This window comes from Lissotriton vulgaris, chromosome 11 (assembly GCF_964263255.1).
Source record: "Lissotriton vulgaris chromosome 11, aLisVul1.2, whole genome shotgun sequence".
Classification (NCBI taxonomy): Eukaryota; Metazoa; Chordata; class Amphibia; order Caudata; family Salamandridae; genus Lissotriton; species Lissotriton vulgaris.
Genome location: NC_141699.1, coordinates 745,407,024 through 745,431,467, shown reverse-complemented (window position 1 = coordinate 745,431,467; position 24,444 = coordinate 745,407,024). Strand labels below are relative to the sequence as shown.

The 24,444-nt window shown below is 43.1% G+C and overlaps 1 protein-coding gene across 3 annotated transcripts in view; it reads right to left on the bottom strand.

The window, feature by feature from the left end:
* Window positions 1–24,444, bottom strand: part of PPP2R3A (protein phosphatase 2 regulatory subunit B''alpha) — a 1,213,285-nt gene that overhangs the window by 46,829 nt on the left and 1,142,012 nt on the right. For all 3 annotated transcript variants that reach the window (XM_086943861.1, XM_086943862.1, XM_086943863.1), the window contains one exon: window positions 15,582–15,738. In XM_086943861.1, coding sequence (XP_086799987.1) covers window positions 15,582–15,738 — 157 coding nt within the window. The remainder of the gene's footprint in view (window positions 1–15,581; window positions 15,739–24,444) is intronic.

Sequence of the window (24,444 nt, the reverse complement as noted above, 5' to 3'; positions counted from 1 at the left end):
GTTCTAGCTAAGGGAAGGGTGAACTCACATGGCCCATTTTAGGAAGGCCTTCCAAATTGTACAGTTGGCTTGACAAGAACTGCTCAAAAGCACATGCAGCCTTAAAACTAGGCTTGAGCAAACAGATCAGATCACAGGCAGAGATAGGCTATTGCAGAGGAAATTACAAACATGCCCTAAATAATAAGAAAAATGCCATTAAAAACAGTGCCTGGGATGCCCTAGTGACCGCTAGTAAGGATAAAGACAGCACGGCATAGTGGCAAATTATAAATCAGCCTTACTATAAACACCCGAGAGCACCATTCCCGGCCGAATGGGTTGCGCATTTTAGCAGTATTTATGCTGCAAAGAATAGTGCTCAGATTAGCCGCTTAGAGCCTTGGGTTTCTACTGACCCCTACAACTGACATTTCCTTTACCACTCGCTGGCAGAAGTGACTAACACAATCTTTCCAAATTTCATTATAAGCAACATTAACAATTGTTTAAAACAGGGGGATTTTGGACCCAAAAAGAAATCAGGCAGATTCATGACTTTGGATAGGAGGAAAAGATGTTTCACTGCAGACAATATGGAATGTTCTAACCATTGTTGGCATAATTTACCTACGGAATAAGTAGTAACAGTGTTATGTTGTGTGGCCTGTGAATATCTGGGATCAGGTCTATTTGATTTGAACCCAGATGTGGAGTTTAAAAAACGAGCATTCGAAACATTAGTGTCTACTGGCCATATTAACCTTCCACTCAGAGCCATAACTGAAGAATTAAATGTACCATTTTGTATCATGCCATTTAATTGATCTTCAGTATAATTTGTATAAGATTGCTAATCACCGACAGGGGCAAGGGATCGAATAGTTGGAGTATTCAATTCTTTAATTTTAGCCAGTCCCAGACAAGTAGTCTGTTGGATAGTGTCATTTAGAAAAAGTATTTGTGTATGAGACAGGCACGAAATAGAGATTCTGTACCTTGAACTTGCCTGGACTTAGTGCCCCAAATTGATTTCAAGTTGATATTGTCTTTCCAATAATCATAGCCTTTCAAGGGTAATTCTTCAATAAAGGAAGCTGGATAGATTAGCTTGCTTTGAGTAAGCATATATTTCTTCACGGGAGTAGGAACCAATTTAAAATAGTATGATTTTTGGCCTGACGCGTTATAACTGGTGAAATATGTGTACTTCATCTTTTGTTTTTTCGAGCTACCCCGATGTGCAATTGGACAACGCTCCCATTGAGTAACCTTATATTGGGGACGATGTCCACTAGTTCTATGCAAAAAATTATGCCCGTAATGTTGATGACAGAACAAATCGGCATAGCTGGCAGAGTTTAAATACAAAGACTCAAGAGTCAAAGACAGTGTAATATTGCAGATCAGAAAACATCGAATTCACAGTATCAACATTCCACTCATCCGCATGCAATCCAGGTACTATGACATAACCTGTGGAAACACGGAACACATATGGTATCTGCACGGTCTCCATAGGACGGACTACATTGAATGGTACTTTATCTTATACAATTCGTTCAATGACTGGAACAGCTGAAATATTAACTAGGGACTGGTCTCTTTTCATTTTATGTGGGGACGAATGTGGAACCAACACCCCTTGACCAGTTCTGCAGCACAATACTCAGGGAGATAATGGCCATTGATTAAATGGAAAAAAGCAATCACAAATCCAATCCACATAAACAAAAATACCATTAAAAACAACATCCAGATATATATCGATGGTGGGACCAGATAAGTGTGTTTTAACCAGGAGATAAAAAACACAAATCCGCGCTGTCAGAAGAAAAGTTATCCTGATCAATATAGTAACCAGAAGAACTCAGCTGGATTAATGGAGCCCGTGAATCTGGATGGATACTCTGTTCTTGTACTGCAGAAGGGGTCAAACTGAGGTCTTGATATCCCCCTCCTGCAGATGGGGAGAATCAGCAAGGATGGTGCTCACAGGCTGGAAAGCAACATTTTGTGTAGGAACACCTAGAGCCATACTATTTAGAATTGCCCACATAGTGTAGCTTGACATGTTCAATGGAAACAAAGCTATTTTATTTGTATCCAGGAAGTGGAGGCAGGATTACAAGTAGGGTACCCTGAAGACCAAGCACTGGAACAAGAGCAAGGTAGGAGGGACCAAATACTTTCTTGATCGTCAACTTTTCGCAGACCAAATCACCCACTTTAGGAAGCCAACGGGTAACAGGAATCTCAAAAGCTGCATGCCGATTGGAGTGAAGAAGGCAAATTACTTTTAGCTAGAGTATTACAACATTGTTGTAGATCCTGCAAGACAGCACAGTGGTTATCTACATCAAAGGTTGTGGCTACTGCCACAACGTCTAGATCATCAAGGTCTGGAACATACATCTTGATGCCAAAGAGTATTTCATACGGGGTACGCCTACCCAGAGATCTTTTAGGGAGGTTATTAAGTGCTCGCTGAATCCCATGAGGATGAGTTAACCAGCCAGACCCGTACCTAATATCCTTGCAGTTAAAGACTGATTTAAATCATGGTTCATCTACAACAGAACTGCCCTCGGGCATACAGATAGTTGAGAAATGCACTTGCACCCCCATTGACGCCATTAAATCACAGTATGCCTAAGAGGTGAACCCCGGACCCCGGTCTGAATGGAAAGCGCCACAGGCAAAAGTTCAGACAAAGTCCTGCAATCTTTAATATTCGAGCATCATCCGAGCGCTGCGGCTAGACCCAGAGGAACTTAGAGCAAGAATTTACTGCTCCCAAAATATACTTGAATGCATTATCTGAAACAAGGGGACCGCAATGATCAAGATAAATACAGCTAAACATCTGATTTGAAATATAAAGGTGTGTCTGAGGTGGACGGGACACAGTAGAACATTTACTTTGTTGACAAACGCCACAATATAAGACATAGCCGCGAGTTTTTTGGTACAGACCACGTCCCCAGTAATGTTGCTGTAAGAGAGAAACTGTGGCCGCAACCCCCGTATGTGCAGAACCTATGCATTCATGAGCAGCCAATTTTAAAGATTGTCTGGGGTCGAGGTTTGGTATCAGGCGATCACCAACCCCAGGAATTGTTACAAAAGGAACCTTGTTAGTAGTTAACTGATAAGTATATTTAGAAGGAAATCCTTGAGGAAAGGCAGTTCCTTCCCGACATGCAGCAATGGCAGCCAAAATGTCATCAATTTTAGTCACAGAACACATGACTGCGGCTACTTTAGTTGCGGGCACTGAAGATTTGGCTGCTTCATCAGCCATCAAATTACCAACAGTGTGCGCTCCCGCACGTTGATGGCCAAATGTATGTACAACATGTGTAATTTGTAGGTGATCCTTAAGATTAGCTACTTTAGCCCAAAACAGCCTGTGCTTTATTGTGCTGTCTTTTGAATCCCGAAAGTCATTTTGTTTCCCAAAGTGTAAATTGTCATTGTAAGATTGTACACGATAAAAAGACACACACCACAAGGGTGATGGACTCAGGATCAGAATGCTCGAGAGTGAGAAGCAAAGCTTTCAACTTGGCCAATTGTACCATACAGTCACTCAGGACCTGAGTATGAATGATACGGGAGTGGAAAACACCATTGACCATAGTGCCTACAACAATAGCACAAGCTGCAGTATAAGTCTGCTTAGAACTGGTGGCTGGTTGTGCCGAACCATCAGTGTAAATGATGCTTTGATCAAGAGGAAGAAGCGAGGAAGGTGAACATGTTCATATTGAAGAAACTCTTGTCTTTGTAAAGACGGATCAAAAACAAAAGAAACATCAATGTAAGTCAAAGAAGCAGCACATTGAATCCAACGTGGGTGAAGGGCTTTAGAATCAGGAACACTTGCCTTTGTGACCGCCTCTAAGGCAGGCACAGGTGAAACGACTAAGATGTGTTTATCTCAAGCTAGTGGCCATGCTTTAAGGATGGCCATCTGCATAGCAAGTAGATCAGACTGTAAATCGCGTAAGACAGTGGTATTGTCCGGAAGCCATGAGGAAGCGAAAAAATTTGAATGTATTAACCCCTTAAGTGCTGCTGACGGCCAATGGTCGTCAGCAGCGCTACCTCCCCAGTGCTGCGCACGACCATTGAACGTCCATTCAGCACTAGTTCTAATGGACAGCGCAGCACTGGGGAGAAATGTTTACACGCAGCTAAGGTGATAAAGCAGAAAGCGGATTAATACGTTGAGCATAATCAGGAATGTAAGTTCGGCCAAAAGATAAAAAAACAAGATGAGACTGCAACTTCTTGAGGGAAGAAAGGGGTTGCAATTGTACACACTTCTCCAAGAAAGGAGAAGCCTAACCTCTATCCTCATGGGTTAATTCATAACAAAGAAAAAAGGACAGCAAGAAATGCAATGTGAGACTTTGCTAAATTTAACTTGTAACCAAGTTCAACGAATCGAGCAATAATGCGATTCACTCTTGCCAAATTGGGATTCAGTTCATCATCTGTAAAGTATATGTCATCGACATAGGACAAAGCATCAGGATCAATATTATGCAAAAGGGAAACAATACGTGACAAAAAAACACTGGGGCAGTTCTTACATCCCATGAGTAAATGAGTATCGTCTCTGGGAACTGAGGGCGGTAAACGCGGACCAATCACGGCTCTCTGGGGCCAATTTGTGAAAGAAAAACCGGTTAGAAATGTCTAGCGTAGTTTTAAACTTTTTACAGACGATATTATAAATCAGGCCTTACTGCGCGTGTTCTGCACTGCAAAAGTGTGTGTATGACTATTCAAATGTCTATAATCTAAGACTATGCAAAAAGAACTGTCAGGTTTCAAAACCAGAAACAAAGGATTGTTCATAGAAGAGACACAAGATTCAAAAACAACCGGATACTGCAGTTGAGTAAGAATGTCTTTAACGGACACTTTTGAGTCATGTTTAATTGGATATTGAGGCTGCGGTTGAGGTGTGGAACATATTGGAATAACATGTTGCGGCAAATTCTTATCCCAACCAACCTGGTTGCGGTATATTGCAGGAGCATATGCAAAGGCGCGCTCAGAAGCATAAGCATGCTGCGTCTCCTCAGGGACGAGATGCGAAAAAGAAGGGAGGATTATATCATCCGCCCGAGGAGAGGCGAGAACAAAGGAGGGAGGCCAATCGACCTCCGCCAACAAAATGTCATAAGAAGTCAAATTATCCCAAAAAATAGCATTAATAGTGCGTTTAATATCTCCTTCAGTCTAAATTTCTCAACTATGTTTCAGTTGCTTTCGCCACCAGAAACTGGCAGAGTGTCATGACACACTACAGTGACTTCCACCACACTGTTGATAAGGGTCACCGCCCAACTCTTGTCCAGGAGAAGGGTTCTCACCATCTGGGGCACATTTTGCTGCTAAAGCTGCAACCTTCTCCTTTTAGAAGAGGGCGCTATATGGAGGTGGTTCAGCTCTCTTGGCTTTAGCATCAAAAGAGCGCTGCGTTTTCCTTTCAGGCTGCACGGAATCGCCTTGCATGCATCCTGTTGCCCGCCTCTATTGTAGTGTTCATCAGACAATTCTTGAAAGGAACGAGGATCAGGAACCTAAAAACACTTTGCAGTCTTAATTTTTGTGCGATCACGCAAATCATATTGTTACTCAGAAGCGCCCGGTGGAGGTGACCCGCCACAAGACCTGGGCTTCTGTTATTGTTGCCTAGATTTCTCCCAAGACCTATTAGGTCAAGCATTTGCAATGTACTAGGTATCAAATTTGCGAGAGTTAAAGCTATTGGCGTTGTAAATGACAATGTCTTTTACTCATGTGCTTTGGTTTGGAGTGGATGTATGTGGTACAGAGTGGAATTATGTTGGTTGGATTTGGATTGTTAGTTGTGTAATTGTGTGGGGTAGAATTGTGTGGTGGAATTATGTGGCATGGTGAATCGATAGGGGTGAGAGCTGCACAGGGTGGAAAGGAAGATAGAGGAGGATAGGTAGTTTGTGCACAAAGTGTTGAATGAACTTCTTATAGAGAAGCAGAAAGAGTGTGTGAGAAAGATGGGGAGAGCAGACCACAGGCACATAAAGAGGGAGCACCTGTGTACGCAGAAGACATTGCCAATCGTAATAAATAAAATTAAACTCATAAGAAATCAATTGATATAAATGGCAATTCGAAACCAAATAGAAACTGAATCAAACTGTGCCTGGAGCTATTGAAACTAAACAAGCTACTAAGTAAACAGAACACAGGAGGGGGAAAAGCACTGACAGTCACAGCGAAAAGTCAACCAAAACCAGAAGCCGCAGCCATTGCTACAGCTGACATCCTGTGAGTGCTGTGTACATTAATTAGGTAAATAGTTCTCCTAACTGCTAATGAAAGGTACAGCGTAAGGACACATGTAAGAGGGGTTGTCCTTATGGGAGGTAACAACAGGAGAGAGGGAGGTACTAAGGAGGGACTACTAAGCCTTTCGATGAATCAAAAGCCATCATTTACAAAGGACAGAAAGAAGAGTCAATTGTAAAGAAGACATACCACTAGGCAAACGCATTGTAAGGATCCTATGCTTATCCCCATGATCCGTAAGGGGAAAAACAGCATCATGATGATCAATTTTTTGAACAATCCAAAACAGAAAGACTTCACAGTAGAGGGGCCGTTTCCCCATAACGGAGTTTATAATAACCAGGCTAATAAAAAGCCCTCCACCTTGTGGGGCTTGCACAGGAGTCGCAGCCCCAGGTGGGGCAGCCAAAAAGGCACAGGCAACAAACTGAATCAAGCATACAACAAACGTACCTTTACCACTGTAGCGGTGGCATAATGTGGATAAAGAGTAAAACCAGCCAAGACAGGCCATGCGGCCCCGTCAATACTTGAGGGGCCCATGTGAATAGAAGCAAGTGGATGGGGAAGGGCGCCATTAAACCAAATCTGGTGCTCCAAAGCCATAAGAGGTAGGTCAATGATTGCATATGGGCAATAAGCCGCAGGAACATTAGCGACTGTATAAGAATGAAAAGTATTATCATTCGCATCAACAGCAGGGACCGTAACCCAGGAGTTAAACTCCACGAAGCAGTTTGTAGGATCCGCTTCGGCCACAAAAACAAATGGAGACCCCGCATTGGGGACTCCATGCTGTAAGACGTGTTAATTTACTGTTCCATATGCAGATGTAAGGGATTCAGCAGAAAAAATGCATTTTAACATTTTAAAATCCAAGCTGGAAAAACCTACTGCAATAGGAAATGGCTACAAACTGAGGAGGTAAAGCCCGCACACCATGGACGTCTCCGGGCAACTGTGCAAGGGTATTGTGGACAAGCACAAGCGCTACTTGGGGATCCCGCAAATAAGTACAAGACCAAACGTTTGCAGTACCATGTTGCAGGGATTCTGCGAAATCACAGAACTATGCACGGGACCATAGAACTTTAGTAGGCAGGGCCAGAGCTATCCTACCTCCTTAGTATCCGGGACCGACTAGCTATAGTGTCTAACCTGCATTCCTACTCACTCACAGAGAAACAAGTGATTGGATACCCCAGAACACAACACTTCCAACTTTCTCCGGAATCGCAGTGACAGAACACACCCTTTCGCTCTCACACTCATACTTGTCCACAATAAGATGTGACGGAGACACGAGAAAAGTTTAAAATATTTATTTTAACTATTGTGCTCTTGTATGGAGTATATGTGCCACAATAAGTAAGAAAATGCCTAACAAAAATACAGTCAGCATAGTAAGTAATCCATAAATCATACCAGGAGCTGTCATTGTATAAGACAGGGTAAGCTAACCCCCTCCCCTTCTACAGAAGCAAAATGTTTATATATCAAAAGATCTCTGGGTGTTTGTAGCGGACCCGTACCTTAGCATGCACAGATGAAGGCTCTACATCTCGGGTGTAGTTGTGATTTCATCTGTGTGTTTGCATGTCTGTTTATACCTATATGTATCTCAGTTTCCATATAGGGGGCGCACATATGGGGACACACAAGGCAACAGATCTCTGAAATGGCTGTTTACAGAGATTGCCTTCGCTTCCCCCCAGCTGTTTGCACTATCTCTGCCACACGGAATATTCTGTGCCTTTCACTGTAGACCTCATTAGGTTTTCCCCACTCCTGATGTAGCACAGGGTTTGGACGAACAAGCAGGCTTACCTAACAGACCAATACTGCAGGACTGCTTGGCACTGGCTAGTTTTTTCTCCGTTCCTTGGTTCAGGAACATCAGAACTTTATGTGACAACATGGAGAGGACATACTTATTTCACAACCCAGAAACCCTAATTGAGATGGGAAAGGCACAGTTACAGCATATGTGTCTTCTGCTAGTTGAGGAGAGACTCACTCTAGACAGGCACACACATAGTTTTGGCCAGTATCTCAACCTTTCTCCTAATGAACTAATTTAACCATATTTAGTCAATAGTGTAGACTCTCAACACAGGTCTATTGTCACCATGTTTAAACTTAAGCTGTTTCATTGCATGGTCACCTTTCCTAGACGTAATGTCTTGGCAAGAGCATTGTCTAGTTGTCCATGTGACGATTTCTCAACACAAGGCATCTTGCACCTTCTTCTTTTGATGTTTTTATGAAGCCCTTAGAACTGATTTTATCCAACCTTTAATAAAGAAAAACCGGTTCAGACAACGAATTTGTGCACTGTCCTTTTTGCAGCAATTACAATTAGATTAGGTCTGTTTTAAAGTTTCACGTTTATACATATCATGCCTTATTGTTTAGAAAGAGCTTTGGGGATGTATGTTGTACTCCTAATGACAAGGATGACAGGATAGAATCCTGAGAATAATAGGAGATGACTGTATATGTGTTAAGTGCAATTTGAATGAATACTGTTTTTGAAATAGAGCCCCATTGTAGACACCTGATTTAGATACATAAATAATTCTGTTTATTAAATCACAGTGAGTTGAGATTTAAATAACGTGCACTTTAATGGTTCTTAATCAGTAAAACTGGTTAAAGTTTATGATGACTTACATAGTGTGTATTCTATAACATGAAGGCACATAGCTACTTTGTTTCTGTATATAAGAATAATTCTATTCATCACAACATCGTTTTTTTTATGTTTATGCTAAGTAAGCTCGTGTCTCAAATAAGTAGATTCTGGACAAGCCATTTAATATCACTGCCCTATGTCCTTTCGACAAATATTGCAGATGCTTCTCTATACCTTTCAAACTACAACGATAAGTGTTTTCCTTTGTGAGCTGTAAATCAATTAGGCACATGTAAATCCCAGGCCTAGAGTGTCATACAGGCTATCTGAACTAAGAATAAAGTCATTATGTTAAAAAGCAACACACATTTTTTAACATCCGAAAAATATGTCTGGTGTTTCATGATTGATGGATCACATTTTGATCACATCACTAAGATGGCATTCAACATATATCGTTATAAATCTTGCACTCTGTGACTACTGGCGAATAGCACGCATTTCTGCACTAAAGAGCACTTGTTCTCGAGTACTAACTTATTCTAACGTTAACCTCTTCTCAATAATAATGATCATATTCTCAGTAATTTGATTGAAAAACATATATTCTACGAAAAACAACTACTCCGGGATATAGAAAATGAAATATGAATAAAAAAGCATTTGAAAGGTCTAGAAGAAGCAAGATTTCAACTAGAAAAAATACATCATTTAGAGTTGATCTCCTTTATTGACAGACCATATCACTTTGTTCAAACAATGAAATCAGGGGTAACAGTTTCACTTCAAAGAAAGGAGATCATCACGTAAATGAAAATGTTAGTGTTTTTCACAGCACGAGGAACGTACAGAAGCTGCCTTCGTAGCTGGCTTACCAAGAAGAAACGATGAGAAACAACCAAAGAAATAAGAGCTACTCCCTTTTCAGAAATGTGTCTCTGGATGGCAGCAGAATTCACATATCTCCATATTAAGATAGACAGAATTTCTTTATGGCTAAAGATAATTTACCTGAAACAGACTAGTCTAAAACAAGAATCCTTTTGAAAATGTCGACGGCTGCGCAAATACAAGAAAAAAAGTCTGCATTTTAATGTGCAGTGAAAATAAAAACCTGCCTAAAATAATGATAACGTTTCAAAGATTCATATTTTTTCCTACCAAGTTCAACAAAAGCTTCCTCTTATAAATGTGCTAATAATTTCCACACATCAAGAGACAGATGGCACAATCATAATTTGGAATGGAGCTCTGTACTGCACATTTACAAGTGGAAATAGTGCGGGTCCCTGCAGGATAAAGGGCGGCATGTTCTTTTGGAAAAATATAACCACCGTTCTACTGTGTCTGGCCTTCCACTGTAGAATAAGGAGAGCATGTAAAAATGTATATTTAAAAGAAAAGTGTTGGCAATGTCATTAGGTCTGGCGTTGGCTACTGATCTTTTGGCTTTGCAAATGCTCCTTTAGTTTGTGAATGATTTTTGATCGTCAGTCAGTCAAAATTACTTTAAACAGCTATTTGCCATAAAAGTACACATAATTAAAAAATAAAAAATGAATGCACAGTTGTTTTGGTTTACATACAATAATTTCATCCATTTCATTCTATAAAATCAAAGCATAACAATGTTTACCTCTAGTTGGCATACGTGTTTCTAATTCTTAGAGCCCATCTCATAAAACTAATAACTGCGCAGCAACTTTGATGCCACTAACTGTAAAAATTGCAGGCCTATTTTATAAGACCTAATATTTTCTACGCGCAATATTGGGGTCAAGAATTGTGCACTGGGACCACCATAGAGCTTACAAAATAACATAAAATGTGTAGTAGACTGGGACGATGTATCACAAGGGCAGCCAGGCAAAGACGGAAACCATGATCCTTGCTGGGGAAAAGCTACTAAAAGGTGCACAGTCTAAAAAGAGTGAGGTGAAATTTCGGTTCAGTATTTACTGTCCAATTTAAATACGGTCCCACATCTAAAGTAGTTAAGATTACAGACTGTTTAATCACTGTATCAATGTATTTGACACGAGCTGCCTGCAGGACCAGTCTATGGCTAAGAAACAGATCTTTAACAAGTGTCTTGGAGTTGCTGTCAATATTTTTGGGGGTACAGAAAACGTTCTGAAGCCCAGGACTAGAAAAGCATGTTTAACATATAAAAACCAGAGGATCTTATCTATATGATCAAGTTTGACAAAGTCCTGAAGTATCATGTGGCTAAAGTTTGGCTTCAGGAATGTACCAAATCAACTGAAGAAGTAGAGGTGCAATTCTAAGTAGGTCTTCAATATAAAATAATCCAAATTCTTAGTGTGCAATATAGCTTGCTGTGCTCTGAGGACTAGACAACAGTCTGCATAAAATTAAATTTAAAAAATTTGTGCGAGATGACTATTCTGGGCGCCATATTTTGAGTGTGGACTTGCAATTATTTGAGTTGTGGTGGATTGGGAAATGTAGATTTGTGGCATATTAACTATATACGCCTCTCTTGTCTGCATCACAAGGCTTGTACCACGATGGTAGGAACCACGCCTAAATAAGCTATCTATGCTGTTCTTGTACACAAACTCCATAAGGCTTGGTGCATGATGCAAATGCTGCAGATTTGGCGCACCAAACAAACACCAATTGGGTGAACGCGACATTTAGAAAACAAGGGCAGAAAGCAAAAATTAAAAAGCAGACGGGGCGGAGGTGACGATAGAAGTCCGCAACGGGTGAAAAACAACAATCAAAAAAAAGTTCTATCAACGGACAGATAAGGAATGCAAGTGTAAGGAAACTGTACTTGGTTGGTGCTCCTCAGCCTTAAACGGAAGTGAGGTATCGGTTGCGTGGACGGGTTTGGAGGCAGCCAAGAAGAGCGACACTGGATTGAACCTGTGACAAGGAGGAGGTGGGAAAAGTGGTTTATATTGAATACAGCAGGTCTTGCAGACAGCGCTTGCGTGTTGCCTAGGCTCAAACTAAAAAGCCCACTTTATAGCCCCTTTGCCAAGGAAATCAAAGGAACTTTTTCATGCAGATTTGAACAACGGGCAAGGCTTTGGTCAGTCACTTAAAGTGAATGGAAACAATGGAAAAAGTGGGCTGACCCACTGCCTTATACAGTGTGCTATGCTGGGCGGAAGCAAAGTGTGAATGACATTTAACTGACTAATGGATGAAGCTTGGTGACAAAAAGCACTTCTATATTTGTGTAACATGATTTTTTTGGAGGGGAGGGAGGGGGGTGGGTGAGGATCAATATAACTAAAGCTGTATCAAAGGCCAAACAGAAAAAAAGAGTAACAGGGATTCTCTTTCACAAAAAGAGACATCCCAGAAAGTGATCATAAAGATACGTTGCTCTTGTAAATACAAAATATATTTTTTGTAGTTGTACAAATTAGAAGCTGAGTAAGTACTTGAGCTAAATAAATCCCTCCCAGTTCAACTCAGCATGCATTAGTAAGTTTTTGATAGTGACAAGACCGTAAGCATTTTATTATAAATGGGGGTCTGCCATTAATACCTATTCACAGAACATACCCCTTCTGTCAAAGGCAACAAGATTGATGCCTTTTACCTTTAGGGCAGCACAGCCTGCCACTCCCTGGAGATAAACACTAGTTAACGCAGTTCTTCAGAAAGAGAAGTAGCATTAGCAGCAGTCTGACTCAGGGAAGCAGGAGAGTTTCCTGAGGAAGATCTGGATTAAAGGTTGTCTTTCTGAGATGAGAGGAGGCTGCAGAGAGGAGATTTTGAGGGACCTGGCTGTTTGTCTTCAGAGCAACAGCAAGCCAATATTGACCATCCTTGGCCCATCTTATAAGACAATGGTAACTGCGCAGTGGCAAAAAACATAGGATTTAGTTGGTCAGAGGACTACTTTATCTTTGTGTTTCATTCAAAAGAGATAAAAGAAAATACATTCTTCAAATTGAAAGTAGGATAAAGATTTTATTGTGAAAGTCTGACAACAGACTACAAAATCCCTAGAGAATTACAAAAAAGAGATACATTGTCACTGAACAACTGGGTGTTTGGACTACATGGAAAAAAAACAAGAGACCAGGGTTCAGAGAAAGTCTCTTTTTTGAGGGTGTATTTTGATAGAACTTTTGAAAATGTTCTGATACTCACTTTTTGATTCTTTATTAGATTGCTCCTTGTTAGATTATCTTTAGAGATATCTAATTTCTCTTCACTACCAAAACAACTTAAAAAAATCTTAGATGTTTGAAACCTCAGATGTACGTCAACAGACTTCATCCATCAGGTAGGAGAGTATTCCTTGATTGTGAAGTCTGCAACTCTAAAAGTCAATTGACAGACTCTCCTGCTCATCAGGATCTACTCACTTGCTTCCCCATGTAATTCCCTCACCCATTTTGTCTCAGTTCGCCATTGGTCTAAGTGACTGCTGTACCGATATGTGGATGGTGAGTGGTTGCATTCTGCTCCCGCATAAGTATCTGACTTCACCTGACACTGCCACATACATGAGTGAAAGCATGTGAGCCAGAACAGTTGAATACAAGTGATAAGGAAGAGGGAGCGATATGGAACAGCCATACTGGATGAGGACTCTTCAGATCTATACAAAGCTAAGCTGCACATTCTCTTTGTCAACTAGATCTGGATAACAGTATTGAGCCAATGCTATTTAGCGTTAATATTCTTTACCCGCAGACAGACTACTAGAAACAATTTCCATACAGACACTGATTGTGATATAATCTTTCCACCTCGCAAGGTAACTCATTTTTACATTAAAGTTTTTGGAGCAATTTTATTTTCACTACATTTCCATTGTTACGTAAATTCTAATAACATGCAAATGTGCATGTCTGAGCATACCTTCATGGTTTGAGCCTGGTCTCTCCTGTTAGCTAGTGCTTATGTGTTTGATAATGGAACAACGTGAATATGCTCCTATGTAGATATGCTGCCTTGATGAAAAGCATTTTATCCCTTTGACTGAAGTTATGGAGCTGGGGGACAAAGTTCTTCATGATAGTGGCTCTTGTGACTGGCACAAGAGGTTCTATTGTTCCGAGCCACCCACCCATGGGTTCGTGATTGGTGGAATAATGATAACTGTTTCCTGGAAGTGCGGAGTTGACATTTTCGGTATATACAGGGACAACCTAAATGCCCAAACCACTTTAAAACCATCTGACAACTGAATTGTTCACTTTTCATCATGATCGCCTGGCTTCTCTTGTTTTTGTTGAAACATGTTATTTTTTAGATACAACTAGTAACTGGGATCGCAAAACCCATCAATAGTAACCTACGCAATGAAACGCAAATGTCTCTTATGTACACAATTTGTACTTCAGTAAAGTGCTCTGAAACCCACTGAGACTTGTTTGAACTACATAAAACTGCAAAGAAACAAATAAATAGGTGAAGAGATGGGTGACAAGCATGCCAGGCAACCTACTATGATGAAATCTTCACAGGCCTTGCAACTGGACCAACAAAAACAACTTCCACTGGTTATGTTCTTCAGTGGGGGGTTAACCTGCCAGCAGAGTTTACATTAAAATGGCTAACTTCATTGGGTACAATTTTATTCACGTGGGTGGTAATGGGTCAGAAGCCCAATAAGTCACAAAGTGGCGAGTGGAAGAGACTGGTTGTCCCCGGAGACGGGTAAGAATACTGAACGGGGTGCTCCGATGGCAGTGCCGCCCGTCAACTGGTTACCAACGCCCCTACACGCCACATTTCGACTCACCAGAGAAGAGCTTGCCCTGTCATCCGCCCAAGCTGACTGCGCAGCAGGAACCTGCACTCCTGGGCCCCTTGGGACTTCCTTGTGACTGCAGGCGGAGTTGCAGGTGGCCCTTGAGCGTCCTGGGGCCTCCACGGCCTACAGCTTCATTCATGGTCTGCCTGAGAAAATAACATGCTGGGCCTTGAGTAGTGTGTCGAGTGTTACTCTGAGGGCCGATTGGTGCCTGGGGGGGAGAGGTCATCCGGTTCGCAGCTGGGACATGGAGGATGGCGAGAGAGGAACCATCTTGGCATTGGAATACAGTGAGACCCGCCTATTGTCTGCATAGGCTGGTGAGAGAGGCACAAAACCTACCCCATGGGGTTCCGGGTCGTTTGCTTTGGACTACTGTGCACTGAGGGGGACAGGTTACAAGTCCAGTTTAGCCTTTCATACGTACAGCTTTTGGGTCATAATTTCCCTCCCACCCCCTCCACACCCCTTCCCCTCGCCCCCCCCCACCCTCCATCGGAGGTGCTGGCTTTGGAGGTGTGGGCTCCCCCCTCCAAGGCCGAGAGTCGGCAATGTGCCAGGTCTTGAATGGACCCAAATCGTGCTCAGAGCCATACCTCGGTTTATTGAATTACAGGAATTTGGAGTACCCCTTGGAGTGCAGCCGTGGCCACTAGTGCACTGACGATTCACCCCCCTAAGAGATCGTGTATCCACCTGGAACCAGATGAACACACCATCCGGTCCGTTAATAATACTTTTACATTTTATCTCAGATCATTTGCTGTAGTTGATGTCAATAACTCCTATCTAACAGCCTGTATATCTCTGTACCCATGCTAATGTCACACAGCATGATTTACAGTTCAGTCATTGACTCACCATGGTCATTGTATCTAGCTAGATCCTTTTTGTCAATGTAGAGATCGTGGTCAGTGTCCAACTCCCAGAACTTGCAGTAGATGACATAAAAGTGCTCGTAGGAAAAGTAATCTGTAATCTGGTTGATGTCATCTTCTTCTTCCAAGAGTGCTAGAGTCTGAAACGAGACATATCAGCCAATGTTGGGTTACATATGTTTTTTATTTATTAACATACCCATGTTGTAGGAAAGCAACAAATATGGTGGTATATTGAACAAGAAAGGTTTGAATCAGCTTTCTTTTATTACAGTAGAGTTTCACAGAAAAATCCTCACTGGTAATTTGAAACCAATGTAAAGTCTTTAACATACAAGACTTAATCATCTTGATCCTTTGGTCCATCCCCAAAATGATGCATAATAATTACTGCAATTATAATAATCACCTGACTATTGTGCATTTCTTGACTACCACAACAGGGGCTGTATTCTGCTTAAGGCTAGGGGCACAATTCTAGGGGTACTCAACTAATACATTCTGTGACTCATATTCTTCAATGACCCACCCCAGACCACTGCTCAAATTGTTGGATGCCTTTCAGGAAGTGGGCGCTGGGCCTCACAGCAAATAACATACAGATAAAACCTGACACCCCATAGCAGTGGATAGCATACAGACAGGAGAGCTCTCTTAGGCTGTCTAACTTCTCTATATGTGCTATGCCTGTGATTATCTCCTGCTCATTGTTATTGTCACTAAACCTAGATGATAACCAATGACTCCTGATTGTTAAGTAGAACTCACAACCTACAGAAACCTCTACATTTGATTGTTTCATATTCAGGATGAGGCCAGTAGTTCACTGGTGGCTGGGCCTATGAGCAACTGCTTCCATGCCCTCAAGTTTTGGAAGGGTTTTAGTGGTGAAAATTGGGAATCACTGGGATACACATCATTGCTAGGACCCTGCTTTAAAATGCCACATAACCATAATGCCCCAAAATATCTAAGGTCTCATGGTGGACCCTCACCTATATAAAACACATGGGCTCGACTTCCTCATGCTACAATAAATGCCCTCTATCATGCACTGACACTGCCCATGGCAGGCACCTAGAGATCTCAGCAGTACTTCATTACATATTCCAAATATTCTACAGGGGCGCTCATCTAGCCCATAAATGTTCTCAATTTAGAGAGAAGGGGCTGGTTGCAGAATCTGAGAGTAGGTGTCTTGGTTCACAGCCCACGATTCCCATGGTGCTGGCTAACGGATTAATCAAATACCCCAAGTCTATGTTTATATGGGAAAAGAAGTTTAATTTAGTCTTTATACCAAAACGGACGTGCCTGTATCACTTAATCAGAGAGGACCTGTCACGTCACTAAATTCTGGAAGCTGGAAGAGATGTGGCACACCATTCACTTGATCATCAAGTAGTCCAGATGTGACTCTGGTCCACTACACCTCCTTAAACATAGATTACATTCTCATGTCTTGTAGGGAATCCAGCTATGTATCAAAATCTGATAAGCTTCCCTAAACTGATACACTCCTAATGACAAGTGATGTTTGGATCTGATACATCCTTCGGTTAGGGTGGTGGCGAGTCATGACGCTCTTCGTGATGTGATTTTCCACAGTGTAGTCGAATGAGCCATTACTGTACAAGGCCTGTTAGCAGGTATGGTATCATGTAGGCGGTGTTTAAAGTAAACATCTGTAGACAAACACTGCACAGACACTGGGATCCTGTGGTTGATCAAGCCAATTCTTATTAGCTATAAGGCCATAAATCATGTAATTGCGGATGAGTTTGATATTGGCCCACACCTTGCAAATCTTGCTGGCAACCTTGCTGTTCTCCAGGCATTGTATGATACTGTGAAGAGGATGTTTTAGTTTCTTGAAAGATGTGTGGCAGCCAGGTAGGTCACTAGCATTACTGGTTATCAAGGAGTGGGAAGCAATATTATTGATCAAATGATCGATACCAGCAGGTTTGTCAATTATACTGCTGATTTAAACTCTGTATTCTGTGCATTCTGTAGGAAAGTAGGATCTGCTTCTTATGGTTACCCCCACTTTTTGCTTGATGCCTCACTGTTTTTGACTAGTCTGACTGAGATTTTGCTACTCAAGACCCCAGTCTATCTACTTTCTCCTCTAAATTGACATATCTGTACTTTGGTACACTCCAGATTGGATACTGGGGTACACTTATAAGCCCCTAGTATATGGTATCCATGTACCCAGGGCATAGGTACCCCAGAGGCCTCCTATGGGCTGAAGCATGTATTATGCCACCCATGAGAGGCCATGCAAAATGGAACTACATGTCTGCTACTGCAACCTGTGCAAGCTGGTGCTTGCACCACTTACCTTAGATATAGGTTCACTATATCTATTGGTCACTACACTTAAAACGTATAAGTCACCCCTATAGCAGGCCTTATCAAACCTGAAGGCAGGGTGCTGGGTTTTATGTGAGAGGGAGCCCCTACATGAGCAGCGCCTCTCTGCAGCCTTCGGAAACCACTCTTCTGGGTTGTCTGTGACTCAGCCGGACATATAGGTAGAGGTGCATTATAATCTCGCGGTGAATGCGATCTCGAAAACGGCTGAATAGAAACAGATTGTGTTTGGTATCAAACACCTTGGAATCATACCTCCACACCGGTAAGCGGCGTGGGAGGTATGATTCCACCCTTCTGAAGTGAGATTTGTGGGGTCACTGGTCTATCCGATGACAGCCTTCTAGACCCAGACAGCACAAAATGAATGCGGCCGACCTGAGACACATTTCTGTCCTCCTGCTGCTGAGCCGAGGTTGAGCAGAGGGAGGTAGCACAATAGAATTCCTGTCACAGGGAGGTGTGACCCCCTCCCAGACAGGGTTTAGTGTTTTGGGGCTGGGTGGGTGCACTCTGAGAGTGCCTGAAAGTCTGTACCTGGGGCACATTTGGTGTCCCTGTGCATAGTCCAGCTCAAATCAGTTCTGGGAGCCATTGGCTCCTGTTCTTGTGCGAACCTGGACAAAAGACATGGGAGTAACCTCACCTCTGTCCTGTCCCTCCCCTAGCAGGGTCCTCTGAATCTGTCCAACCCTCTCCCGTGGGTACAAAAGGGCTTACCTGGCTGTAAGACTTTAGATTTTACATGGACAAGATTCTACAAGAAGAAACCACTGACCTTCAACCGTCTGGACACCCTGGACTTCGCTGGACCTCGACTGGGCTCGCTTCGTCCCCTTTTCCATTTGAAGCTTAGTCAGTGCACTTGATCCATACAGGCTCCGTGCAGGACCTGTGGTGAACTAAGGACAACTGAAGAATCTCTCTTGGAGTGAAGGAGTCACTCCCCTGCCTTAGCTGGCACCTCAATGCTACTGACCAGTCTGCTTCTCCTGAGCTCCTGCGGACTCCGAAGCTTTCAGCAACACAGGAGGTGGGTTTCTGTAGGTCCCAGAGGTTGAGCTGCCTTCTCAGCAAGCTTGAGGCCAGTATCCCTCGTGGGGACTGCATAACCCGAACCCCTGTGCACCGGGTCCATTTGAAGTTGCATATGCTTGTTGGCGATTCCCGAGATTGTGTATTGGACTCCGTGTAGTCCTGACCCTGAGCAGTATTTGCACCCAACAACTCCAGCCTCCTTGCACGAGTGCTCCGTGGGCTGGTACTTTGCAGTCTTGCTTGAGACTCCTGGTCCTTTGGTGTGTGGGTCTCCCTGGGGGTCATCTTGATTTACCTTAGGCTTTCCTGGTTAATCCAGATGTGCCCTCACTTTCCATTGCTTGGTGAGTCCCCTTGACCTTGCTGGTTCACACCGTAACCTGTTTGACCTTCCTGCTTGGGGTCTTTTGCCAAGGCTTGTTGGTGCACCAGCTCGATGCCGACCCTCAGAACTCAACATAATTTGTGGGACAGCTCGCCTCCGGCTCCTGGTCATCCTCGACGTCTTCAGGTACTCGTGGCTGCAGAGTCAAGCATCCCTTCTTTGCACCTGAAGCACCTGACATCGGTGGTCATACATCTACTGAGCCCGTGGTCACCCTGAAGTGACCCAGACTCTGTCCCCTCTGCTTTCAGGTTCCTTCCTTCCAGACCCTTTTCACCTTCACGGCAGCAGTTCTTCTTTACAGGCCTCCATTGAGAATGACGGCGGTTTCCAACACCACTTCAGACCTATGCAGTTACCTATCTTCTGGGATAGGTAACTGTACGGTATCCACGGGTGGGGTGGCTCTCTGACCTCTTGAGTTCCAAAAGGTTTGCTCAAAGTCCTCCTAGAAGGGTCCTTGAACTTTAAAATTGCAACCGCCACTTTCCCATAGAGTTGTACGGAGCCCGCTGTCTTGTTAGCTCACTGCACCCGTCCTCCGTGGGGTCCCTATCTACTCACCTTGGGTGGTTCCTTGGGTTCCCAGCAATTCTACGTGCTCCAGACCGTGTCTAAACTCAAGTCGTGATTGTTATACCACTAATTTAGTATATGGTGTGGTCTCCCCCTGGAGCTCACTGTGTATTGTGCTACTTACAACTGTTCTATTGATCTCGTATTGTGTGCTTTGTGCTCTATCCTCATGTAGAGGATAGAAGAGAGTGTTAAATTAATAAATACATATTTTTATATAACCTCTGTGTGGTTCTCCTTTCATTTGATTAATTTGGGAGGTGATATTCTGGTAAAACAAGCTGCTTTACATTCCTTCAAGATTAAGCCTGAAGGCTGCTCTCCACAGCTACCACTAGGATAACTTTCTAAGGGTTATTTTTGACCTCATACATCATAAGGGTCGTTTGGACTGGTGCAAGGTGCCCACTTTAATTAGTGGACATCATATACCAGGTGAACTTCTCACACATTCTATACCAAATTACATAGGCTTTATGATAAACCCCTGCTACAAATGATTAATGAATTCATGTACAATTGCCAACTCTTGTGGTTGGGACACCCAGATTTCCCTGGTAGTCCCTGTTACACAAGAAGAAATAAAGTCTATTGTGGATGGCTTGTCCTATACTTCGCCATTATTTGCTTCACATGACTTTTAAAAGGTACATAGTGTGCAACTAACTGTGTATCTATTTTGCTTGAGCCTTATTGAGAATCTTGTACCTGGCTCCTTGCATGAAGTAGTTGTAATAGTGCTTCTGAAGCCCACTTTCACTACTAAACTCCAACCAACAATAAGATACTGGCCAAAATCACCTCTGTGATTATTCCCCAATCCTCAACACTTTTGTTTCAAGTAAATAGAGATTTGCAATGGGTTGGTCCATGCATTTTAATCTGAGCAGGCTGTTTGACATTCTCGTACTTGTTGGCCTTGGGGTGAAGCACTAGTGACCCTGTTGGACCAGGAAAACGCTTTGGCCTCTTTTAAAGGAGTGTTTTTGTGGGCAAAACAGTGTCATCACCCCTTGTCCATTTCAGGTGCAAGACTTTGTCCTTTGCTTTCTGTCCCTTCCTTGTGTGAGATTCTGAGTCTCATTTAGAACCGGGAAGCTCACCAACTCAGCATATGCCCTGACATCTGCTCCCCTTGTAGAGTAATGGTCACAGACTGTGCAGGTATCTCACTAGTTACTGTGCATATGCCGGTGCAGCAGAAGCAGTGTTGGCAGAACAATATGAAGAGACAGCAACATGTTTTGGCTCTACTTTACGTACTTCTTTTGTTCTATCAAAAACACTTCCAAAACTGGAGTTTGTATTAATAAAACAAAAATACAATGGCTATGACACACAGATTATTCTGCTTGGGAGTACCATGCTTCACGTGTTAGGCAGGGAAATCCAATGACTTTCATACACCTTGAATAGAATAGGGGGGGGATGGAAAGTGCCTGGACCAACAGTGGCAGCTGTGTTGCATTAAACACACGGCAGGGACACTGTCCCTGTGACCCAGAAGTCCAGTGGCAGATGGGCTGCCAGGTCAAGGTTTTCAAACAATACAACTACCTGAGGCTCAGACTATGAAACCCTCACCTCTGATCGATTCAGGAGACCAACTGGGACTCTGCCAACCTCTAAAAGAGAGTCCTTGCAATTTGCTTTGTAACCCCTTCTTGTCCTGTCTAGTTCTATGCTTTCCCTGTCAATAGTTTCTAGTTCCTTTTTAGAATTGTTATTTTCCCTGTTTACCAGGTTTAGGTTGCTTCCTACTTTAGCCATCTGGTTAGCAGACTGTACAACCAACTTGTCCTTATCTTCTACAATGCTGAGGGCTTTCCCTTGTTCCTTTTGTGGGGAAGAGTTTAAATGTGGGACTGGCACATTAATACTAGATCACATCCTCATATTTGTATTGGTCTGGTTTGAGACCCACTGGTGTTCCTCGTGCCAATGCTGCTCCCTTCCTTCAGCACCATACATTTCACAAGACGACTCTAGGATTTCAACCTTAGGGCATGCAATCTTTTGTTTCCCAATTGACCTTTGCCTGTTCTTTTCTACAACAATGGAAGGTGCAGGCCAGAGGGCTGTTAGTCCGATCTCATTTGCCCCTTCCCCGAAGAGCTTCAGGTTCTTGAAAATGGAGTAAAAAAGGAGGGGACAAATGATGGAACAGAGAGAGAGAAATTAACAAACGGTGCATAACGCAAAAATGGTGCGAGCTACAGCGGGGATCTGAAAAGCCAATGCACCCACGCAGCAGGGGCGGCCTTAGGCATGTGCAAGCTGTGCACCTGCACAGGGCCATCAAACCCCAGGGGCTTGATAATAATCATCTGAGGATGGATACATATTTGCGTGGCGGCCCCTGGCAGGGATTAGGCAGCCTCCGGCTCTGTTCCACTTTCAAACACTGAAAGCCCCACCCCCCTCTTCACTGGCCTTCGCCCCTCCCGGACCCCCTCTTCCGGGGCCCCCTACCTACGTTCCCTGCCCAGGGCCGCCATGAGCCTAGAGCCGCCCCTGCACGCAGCCCTGCTAGCTATATAGCTATGGTTCCGGGGTGTCTAAATAGAACTCTACAAACTTTGACCTCGAAATGATCCCACACCTAGGAGGTGAGTATGCATGTATTCTCAGCTTCCACAGAGTCATTCTCCAGTGCTTTCAGCCCTCTGCTTGCCTCTCGCCTAACCTAATTCCTGAAAGGCCTCTTATTGGGCATGAATGTCCACAGAGTAATGTTAGTGATTGTGTGGATATTAGAGCATGTTGCAGCTTTAAGGATGTCTCCAATTAGGATGTTGCCTTGGAAAGCCATAACAGCTCCCTTGTTGAATATGCCCTAGGTACAGACTGTAGTATGTATTTAGCTTGGCATTACAAATTTATTTGAATGCCTTTGACAATCCATCTGGCTATTCCAGCTTTAGAATGTGGTTTTCCCTGATAAGGCTGCCCAAAAAAGAGCTGCTTGGTTTTACTAAAATATTTAGTATGATTAATGTACTACATAATGGGCTTTATTAAGATTTAAAGTGTGCCACAGCCAGCTATGACGGTAAATGAATATTCTAATTGACATGGAAAGGGGAGATGACCTTTAGCTGAAAATGAGGGTGTTTTATGAGGACAACCTGAACTTTGTGGACTTGGTGAAATTGCTCCTCTAATCGCAGTTCACAAACCCAGTGAAGGTAAGTGATTGTACTGAGGAAGATTAGTTTACAAGAAAAGAACTACAGTGAACAATACAATAACAGTTCAAAAGGAGGCCCTATACGCCATGTAAGGACAGCGTTCAAATACCTTAAAGGGACGAGGTGGAATACCCCTTTAAGGCCTTCCATAAAGGCTTTAACAAAAGGGAGTTTAAAGACTGGCTGGTGTTACCTGTTTTTTCAGTAAGTCTCTGCTCTTATGAATGAATATGCTAGTCCTACCTTTTGTAAGTGCAGCAAGTAACATATATTGTCTTGCGCTGCAGCTTTTAAGGGCAATGTATAGAAATCAATAGAAAAATTGACTCTATTTTCCAGTTTGACACATAACATGCTCATGTAGCTTTTGGACTTCTTTAAAAATGTCCAAACACTTCTCAGGAAGTCTTATATATAAGACCTCAAGAGCAAATTGCAAGATTCCGTGCCTGGATGTTGGGGTGTTACCGCTGACCTTCATGCTGCATGAGTAGGTCTGGGCATAATGGTAGCTTTTCATGCCTATGTACCAACATTTCCAGAAGTATTGAGTACCACTCTGCTGTGCACAGGTGGGAGGTATGAGGGTTAAGATCATTGGTGCTTTTCACATTTTTCTGACTAGATAGTGAAACAGTGAGGGAAACACATAAGCAAATATCCCTGTGGTTAAATCATAATGTTTTGACACGGAATTGTGGGTGTTGGTGCCTGGAGGAAAAGCTTTAGCATTTTGCCTTCTCACGTGTGACAAACAGGTCTACTGCTGCAACTCGCTTAAAAGTAAACGTATTGTTGAAGCAACTGGGCTTCGATTTCACAGTAGAGGTTTGTTCAGGGCCGGACTGGGAAATCCGGCCCCGGCAAAGTGCTCGTCCGGCCCCCACCCCGGAGGTGGGGGTGCCGCTGAGCTCTTTGCCAGGGCCGGTTTTCGGCCGACTTTGTTGCAGGGCCGATTTTGCAGCTATGCTGCAAAAATGGCCCTGTAACAAAAACGGCCTCCAGGGGCCCAAAACCGGCCCCCACCCATGCGGCGCACCGGGGGATTGCCCTGTACCCGCTACGGCCAGTCCGGCCCTGGGTTTGTTGAAGCATTCTGTTGAGCAGATCCGGAAAGTAATTGCCCACTCACAAGACAAGTTCCACTAGTAGGAGGATCTGGTGATGAATTGTTCAGTGTCTAGTAGTTTGAGCTATTGTGGATAACTATAGTGAGTGTATACCCCTTTGCTATTGTAAATAGTACATTGTGGTCATGTTCTGTGCGAATTAGTACT